Source organism: Entamoeba invadens, assembly GCF_000330505.1.
Source record: "Entamoeba invadens IP1 unplaced genomic scaffold scaff_1105074725937, whole genome shotgun sequence".
Taxonomy (NCBI): domain Eukaryota; phylum Evosea; order Mastigamoebida; family Endamoebidae; genus Entamoeba; species Entamoeba invadens.
In genome coordinates this window covers 61,983-71,211 of record NW_004443670.1, presented here as the reverse complement: position 1 = coordinate 71,211, position 9,229 = coordinate 61,983, and the positions used below count along the sequence as shown (strand labels likewise).

Genomic DNA, 9,229 nt, shown 5'->3' with positions numbered 1-9,229 from the left:
ATTTCTTGAATTCGGGAACCATACCTAATATTATTTAAAACGCCCATTTCCTATTATTATAATTAAAAAATTATAAAATATAGTAAATTAATTCTATATTTAGACGGGGTGAGGGTGGGAAAGGTCTGCCCCGGTTGTTCTGTTACATCGTTTAAATTGGTTCGTTATAGAATGATTTGAATGATTTATATGAGAAGAAATACACTTTAATTATAAAATTTTTGTTGTATAATTTAGAATTTAAGTTCAAAATAGATGTGAAGCATTTGTGGTCTAAGGGCAGAATTCCACCCTTCCAAGGTGGAGATCCGGGTTCGAGTCCCGGCAAATGTACTTTTTGTTTTTTTTGTTTGTGAAATAAACATAAAATTATTTTCATATTAGAGATAAAGTCCATAAACCTTATTTATCGACAAAAATAGATTTTATTTTTGTTATTCAGTTTTGTAATTAAATTTGATTTGTTTATTATAAATTTTGGTTTTTTCAATCAAAACGAACTCAGACTGTTTGATCTATTTATTTTTTTTGCGAACAAAACATGTAATAACAGTGAAAACAAAGCTGTTGTTACAAACAACGTTTGGGTGAACATATTATTTTATTTAAAGTTATATTAACAACAAGCGAATTCGACAATAAACAACTTGAAAAATTTATCAAAGAAATTGATAACAACGAGACAAATCATAAACAATAAGTAGAACATAATTGACAGACTCAACCATCGAAATATAGTTCTGTAGTCGATTAACAGTTACTTCCATGAGATGGCTTTGACAGAGTGGATTATCAGTTTGCTCTTCAAATAGTGTATTAAAAATGTCTTAAAGTACTATTGCTTCGAAGCAAAATTTATCAAGTATACGATGCCAATACACTTGGTTTGTTTTTAACATTTTTTTTGTTATTTTGTTTAAAATATTACCAAATCAACTGTATTTATTTACTTTTAGATGTTTGAAATGGTTGGTGAAACGGTCTAAACCATTTTAATGTTATTGGTTGTGTTGTTGGTTATTTAGTTTCTGAATAGTTATATTTTTAATATCCTATTTGGGCTTATCTTTTCCCGTAAGTTGGGAATATTTTCATTAAGAATTGACCAATAATAATAAATAAGGTTAATGGAATAAATATGGTTTATGGACAGACTTAAGAGGAAAAACCAGGGACCAAACTAAATAAAGCTGTTATAGTAATTCCAACAAGTGTCACGTCAATTGGAGATAATTGTTTTAATGAATGTAGCAGTCTTCGTATTCTGACTATACCATTCAGTGTCAAGTCATTTAATTGCAATCGATTACCATTGTGCACTTAAGTATTTCAAAACAAGTAATTAATATGATACTGTCATTTTTTGTTACAATTTTACTAAAATAGTGTTTTTAATTTTTATAACATTTATACATGTTATAATATCATGAAAACACATTTAAAAATAATATCAACAACATTTTGTCACAACATATGTTATTATCATATCATTTTTTGTTGAGTATGAATTGTCTATGATATGAAATTAAAAAATATTGTGTTAAAAAACATACAAACAAATATCATCAATTTCACCACATTACTATTTAAATATTCATTTTATTTAATAATCAACATTTTTATATCTACATACAAATAACAAATATCATACAAATTGTTTTTTCAACAAAAGTCGTATATTAATGTTCAAAAAAATAAAAACAAAATTTACATTCAAATATAAATTACAAGTTGTTTATCATCATGTCAATTTTTTGAACAATAACAAAGCTGCGCACAAAATTGAACAATACATTTACTTCTAAATTTGCAAGCATGTTCACTTCTTTCATAAATTCCTTCATTTAATCAAAATCATCAGAAATGATCATTCACATCTTTTTAACTGCCACGACATTTCCTCTGAATTTTCTTTTGTAAAATACACCAAAAGAGCCCAAACTATATTCATTCTCTAGTGTTATTTCACCAGCATATAACTTAGTGGATATCTCACTATTTGCTTTGACTCTGATCGAATAAAAATGTCCAAGTTAGTTTGTAAATTTTTAGAGACTATCAACACCTCACTTTTAATTTTAAGTGTACACTGAATCAATAAAAGAGTTTCGACTTCACATGCATAGCCTCGTTTTAATGTGACTATTTCTGGGTTCATCCGGAGTCGAAATTTCTCATTCTGCTCTTTAAGCGTAAATTGAATTTTAACAGCACGTTCTTTTGAATTGCCAACACAAAGAAGTTGTCGAATTTCTTTGTCGACTGGGATCTCTTCTATTTCACTGTTGAAATCAATTTCTGATAAATTACAGCACAATCCACCTCGAATGGTAGTGAATCGAACATTAGAATTTTTCATGTGGAATATAGTTGTAGTTGGATTTTTATTCATTTTTCGTTGTATAGTCTTTACACCTTCAAACACTACAATAATGAGCAAAAATATAACAAAAGCAGCAAACAAAATAATCATAACAAAGACCCACCACATTGGAGAACATTGAGATAAGTCGTCACTGATGTTTGGGACACTCCAGAATGAATATTTTGAATTTTTTGATTGAATACACTTTTTAATTGTTGTGAAATTTACACATCTTTGATTGAATAAAACATTGTTTTTTATACAACTTGTGCATTGAATTTCAGAGTATTACGTTTTGTAGTAACATTAATCAATAAATTTTTTGTTAAAAAAACACAGAAATCTTCAAGTACTTTGGTTGTTTTAATCCACCTTTGTCTGCTTGGATTCAACTGAAACCATATCGTACAAAGAGTTCACATCTAAATATACTCTGATCACATTCGTTCGTCTCAACATGGTGTATATCACGATAATTATATCGTGATATATATATTATTAGTGATACAAGAAAAATGATTTCCAAAATTAATTCATTATTTATGTCTTTATGCTCACAACCAGGCGTATTAATTTTTTGCCTTGTTTTTGTTTTAAAAAACAGGGAGCTGGTGTTATTTTTTTCCCAAAAACACATTTTTAAAAGAAAAAACATTCTATAAAATAAGACTGAAGCATTTTTGGGATTCGGCATTCACTGTGTAAATTTTGGTAAACGCCTGGTTGTGACCACTGCTAATCCAAATACTCAACAACTCTTTACGTGTTCCTCTAAATGCCTTCATTTGCACTTAAGTAGTTTTTAATTGTGTTTAATAAAATAATTTGCCTATCAACGATCTTTTCCGTATACAGTAAAATTGTATTCGAAAATATTTGTAGTTAGCTTCGCCACTTTTTGTTGCACATCATCAGCAAATTCCAGTTCAATTCACATTTCAAAGTACATGGAGAAGATAATACATATGAAGCTTCAGAGTCGATTATTCCATAATTTGCAAGAAAACTTGTGATGTGTTTTCAAAATTATACCACATTCCCGTTTCTTTCAAAAAAAAATGATTCTGACAAACAAGGACAACACACTCTTTTCGTTCTTTCTCACAAAGAATGGGCTTCGTTAATATTTAATAATTCCATTGATCTGAGCAAAATGTCAGATTTGTTATAATGACACACTTCATCATTTTCAATCACAATCTTGATCAGCGCCATGAAGTGTTCAAAAAACAATTTCGTTGAAGTGACTTTATACAATTACACAATTGATTCAAATTGTTCATTCATCACTTCAATGTTCCGTTAAAAGAATCATTTGTCAAACAATAAACTTGTCATAACGACTAAAAGCCATATTTCAACAATAAACGTGTTAGTTTGTATAAAGGTATCTTCTTTAGAAAAGAATTCAAAAGATTCATGTCGTTTATGACATCCTTTGAAGTACTGAAAAGTAGTTAATCATTCATTTGGTCGTATCCCTCTTGTCTTGCTGAATTGAGTTGAGGCGTAATATATTTAAATGGTGCATTCTTTTCGTTCAAAAACATTTTAATAAGTTTTACCGCCTTTTTGAGTATTCTGAGTAAATTTCAAATCTTATCTGGAGAGTCAATGTTAAGTTAATTATTCAACGGTTTAATTTCGATGTTCTTCAGTAATTAGAAAAAAAGAAAGTGGAAGCTTCTTCATTACTATAAATGCCACTTTTCCATTTTGACAACTCTTCATCCAAGTTGTTTGTTGTTGATTCTTTGTCATAATTGAATTCCCGAAATTTGATCACAATAACATAATCAACTACATTCGCAAAGAAGTCTACAATATATATTAAATGATGGTATATTTAGATCAGCGTAGTTATATTTTTGTTATGGTATTTTAATTGGAGTATTAGTTTTGAAGAATTGTGTTTTTGTTTTCTTTGTTTCGATAAAAAATATACAATTGTTTTACTATAATTTTACTATAAATAATTTTGCACAGACACACCAAAGTTGCACGGTTTCAATAATATAATTAATTTGAATTCATATAAAAATAAGTTTGATTTACAATTTTTAAATATAATTGGTATTGAAATAATTACACTATAATATTAATCTTTTTTCAAGAAAGAGAAAAAAATTTAAAATATTATTATTTCCATTGTTTATACAATTATTTCCTTAATATTTAGATTGAATCAAATAATACAAAAAATATACAATAATTTTTTAAGGAATAAAAGAAAATGATAAAAAATTTATTGATATTATTTATAAAACTATATAAATAAATAAAAACAAAAAGATATAAAATAATAATTCCATTAAAATCAGACAAAATAAATAAATAATAAAAACAATTTAATAAATATGAATATGGAAAAAATATAAGGAAAAACAAATTTAAAATATAAACGGAAAAAAATCTATCAATACAATATGTAAATATGTCAAAGAGAAGCAAGCAGGGTGGGTTTTATGTTACTATTAAGTAACAAAATGGGTGGGTTTCTTGTTACTATCAAGTAACAAAATGGGTGGGTTTCTTGTTACTATCAAGTAACAAAATGGGTGGGTTTTATGTTACTATTAAGTAACAAAATGGGTGGGTTTCTTGTTACTATCAAGTAACAAAATGGGTGGGTTTTATGTTACTATCAAGTAACAAAAAATGGGTGGGTTTCTTGTTACTATTAAGTAACAAAATGGGTGGGTTTCTTGTTACTATCAAGTAACAAAATGGGTGGGTTTTATGTTACTATCAAGTAACAAAAAATGGGTGGGTTTCTTGTTACTATTAAGTAACAAAATGGGTGGGTTTCTTGTTACTATCAAGTAACAAAATGGGTGGGTTTCTTGTTACTATCAAGTAACAAAATGGGTGGGTTTCTTGTTACTATCAAGTAACAAAATGGGTGGGTTTCTTGTTACTATCAAGTAACAAAATGGGTGGGTTTTATGTTACTATCAAGTAACAAAATGGGTGGGTTTTATGTTACTATCAAGTAACAAAATGGGTGGGTTTTATGTTACTATCAAGTAACAAAATGGGTGGGTTTTATGTTACTATTAAGTAACAAAATGGGTGGGTTTTATGTTACTATCAAGTAACAAAATGGGTGGGTTTTATGTTACTATTAAGTAACAAAATGGGTGGGTTTTATGTTACTATCAAGTAACAAAATGGGTGGGTTTTATGTTACTATCAAGTAACAAAATGGGTGGGTTTTATGTTACTATCAAGTAACAAAATGGGTGGGTTTTATGTTACTATCAAGTAACAAAATGGGTGGGTTTCTTGTTACTATTAAGTAACAAAAAATGGGTGTCATTTACATATATTTATTAATAAATATTTATTCAAAGGTTTGTTTTATTTTTTATAATATAATTGATTAATTGTTGTTTAATTTTTTGGTTTTTTTTCATAATATATAAATATATAATTTATTATAATAAACAATAAAAATCAGTTACAATTACAATTAAATTTTAAAACAAACACTTTTTATTAAATTGTTAATAATATTACAATTATCTTAGCTTTTTCAATACTATCATATATAAAAAAATATGTCATTTGAATTACTTTTAACACTTTCACAACCCAAAACTTTTTTTAACAAGAATAAACAAATAAAAAAATTGTCCAAATCATTGTTATTCCAAAACCCCTTTCTAACCAAAACCAGCCAATAGTCATTTTTATTTTATTTAAAATAATTAACAAATGAGAAATCAATTACCTAAGATTGATCAAAAAGATTTTTTTGGATGAAATTTCATATAGCTTTATCGTGTTTCAACAATTGATATAAAACCGCTACATCGTCAATCCACTTATAACAAACAATGTCAAATAGTCACATCAACAAATATAACGACAATATAACCACAAATCTCGTTACAATCAAATGACAAAATACTTTTTATATAAAAAATAATCAAAAATATTAAACCTTTATTAGACCCCATCTTTCTTTCTTATGGTTTGTTTTTCTTTAACACAAATAAACTCAATATAGCGTCAAAAAGCGAATAATGCAGTTAATTCACAAAACATAATTCGGCTTATTCACGTTAAATGTGACTAAGAAAATATACAATTCAAATTTGAGTTGATAAAAATCAAATAAAAAAAATACGAAAATTTGTTTTGTGTATTAAGGCAAAAAAGGGTTTACGTAAAAGAAACATATAAAACCTTATTATTATTACTTTTTTGTTTTGACTGTGTTAAAACAATTTTAAGGATTTTAACAATATAATATAATATTTATAATCAAATTATAGTTAAATATAAAATTATTGTTATAAGTTAAACAAATTTTTATTATATTATTTCAAATATAAATGAAATAATTAAAAATATTTGTAAAACAAACAATATTTTTTACACCAAGCTATTTGTTTATTCTTTTTAATACACATCAATAAAATTGGTGTATTAAATACAGTATTTTGTTGTTGTGCTTGTGTTACTTTTACAAAATATTCGATTTAAATTACTTGATGTTTGTTTTGTAATTAAAATAATGATTGAGCAAACATAAAAGACGGTATAACCAAAATTAAACAAATCATTTGGTCAAATATACGATCGATAGATTTTAAACCAAAAAACAAAAACCTAAAAAAACAATTAAGGCAACCGAGTTAAAACAAATTTAAAATTCATACATCAACTTCAATTTATCAACAATTTGCAAAAATTGTTCAAAGCAGCTTGTCTCTTATTTATCCACCAGTAAATCGAATTATTCTCCATGTGAAAGTGTCGAAGTGAAAACATAATTAGAACCATCACAGCCATTACTTTAGTGTATTACATGTACAATTTCAGGAATTGATTATAAATAAAAGCGTCTCGATATAATTGAATTCTTTGTTTAGCTTGATATTTTTATGAATTATTTTAATAAATATAGAAACCAATAATAAATAGTTATTTATTATAAAATAAAATTTATCATTTAAGCCAGACTTTTTATGAGAGATTTAAATTATAATAATTAAAGTCTTATTATAATAATCATAAAATGGTTATTAGTATTAAAAACGCCAAAGAATCGGAAAAAAATAACATCCCGTTTTAATAGCATTTTTAAATACTAATTTTTCATAACAAAAAGCACGGGCTCGAAGTCTATTCATTATAATTTTAGTGATTCAAGTAATTACTTTTTTCAATTAAAAATAATTTAATTAAATTAAATTATCATACTTTGTGTGATTATTTGTTGTGTTTTTGAGAGTATAAAGTAACAATGTGGATTTAACACTTACTACCATTTTTATAAATCATGTTTTATAATTAATAAGTTATAAATTAATGACAATATTATATTATAAAAAATGGTAATTATTTAGTTTTATGATTAAAATAATATTATATTCAAATAAAATAGCTTTTTCTTTTCAAATGTTGAAAAATTCTAATAATTAAATATAATCGAAAAATTTCTTAGAATAAGGCAAAAAGATCAAAGAAATCATGACAACGATTAACCCAAATGCAGCTTCGGGTGCTATTGGTGTTGGAATAATCGTATCATTACCATAGTAGTAGATGTAGTAATCTTCATCGATATCTTTTTCACAAGTCTGGTAAGCATACACAAGTTTTGGTGTTTTTTCATTTGGCGTAGCGCACTTTTCATCACTAAAATAGTATGAAGTTAAAGTAGTTTTATTAGTCTCAAATTTGTATCCAGTAGCATTACTAATACACATATTATCTTTTGTGAAATACATATCTGGATATGGAGTAATATCCAAATTAGCTGTCATATTGCAGTCATTCTTTCCATAATGAACAGCTCTGTAATAATAAGAAGGGAAAGTCTCGAATATTTCAATTTTGTAATCTGAAACTTCCGTAGTTGAAGTTTTAAGATCATCACAAGTGTCGGCAGTGTACATCTTTTCATCGTCTTTGATTTCAACAAATTTGGTATCATCTACTGGACTTACATAGCATTTATTTGGAATGAAAGTTTGGGTATACATTTCTTCTTGATGGGCATACAGTGTTGGGCCATAGTATTTTGTTCTATAAGAACCTGACCCAGAACACTCTCTGAAAGTGTCTTCTTCGTAATTTTCAGTGTCAGGTGTTTTGCATTCCTTGTCTTTGTATGATTTGAAATAAACCTTTTTATCGTCCACACTCAAAGTGAAATAAGACCCATCCATATCAATGCACCCGAGTGACGTGTATATAATATCGGGAAGTGGATACAAAGCACCACTGCATGTCGTAGTATCAACATATGTTCGATCTTGAAGATAATACGAATTTTCCATTTCAGGTGTGACTTTATTTATTGTATCAGTGCTAGTAGAGTCAACCCAATCAGACTCATCGGAAGTGCAAGATGGCGCAATTTGCAATTTGAAAAGCTTTGTAGTGTCTGCAGTCGTGATGATTCTTTGTGCTTTGTTTGTAGCATCTTCATTCCCATAACATCTACCAACTGTATACAATATGTAATATCCAACGTGTTGTATGTATACTCGACCAGATGTGGATTTACTATAATAGAACGTATAGTATTGTTTATTATTGTCTAATACACATTTATTGTATTGATAAGTGTAATTATTATCCAACGTGTTGCATGCCCCATCTGTGTAATAAAAATGTGTTAATTGGTCTTTTGTTGTAATAAAATTGAATCCAGAAGATGCAGAGTTAGACATACAATATCCTTCTTTTTTATAATAGTTATCTGGGTAAGTTGTAAGAGCCAAATTGTTTAAAATGTTACAGTCGTTTGATCCACTGTTAACTTCTTTGAAAAAATATTCTGGAAAAGATGTTACTTTATGTACTGTTTTAGTATCTAACTTGGTTGTCGATTCCAATGCTTCTGGC

At 27.1% G+C, this 9,229-nt stretch overlaps 2 protein-coding genes across 2 annotated transcripts; both read right to left on the bottom strand.

The window, feature by feature from the left end:
• Nucleotides 1-1,960: 1,960 nt before the first annotated feature.
• On the bottom strand, nt 1,961-2,491 carry EIN_005510 (hypothetical protein; the record flags this gene model as incomplete). The annotated part of the gene is made up of 1 exon (XM_004260383.1): nt 1,961-2,491. The coding sequence occupies one exon, from the start codon at nt 2,489-2,491 to the stop codon at nt 1,961-1,963; it is 531 nt and encodes a 176-aa protein (XP_004260431.1).
• A 5,303-nt stretch (nt 2,492-7,794) lies between these two features.
• Nucleotides 7,795-9,229, bottom strand: EIN_005500 (hypothetical protein; the record flags this gene model as incomplete). Its single annotated transcript, XM_004260382.1, has 1 exon — nt 7,795-9,229. A coding segment is annotated over one exon (1,435 nt), but the record flags the coding sequence as incomplete, so codon positions are not given.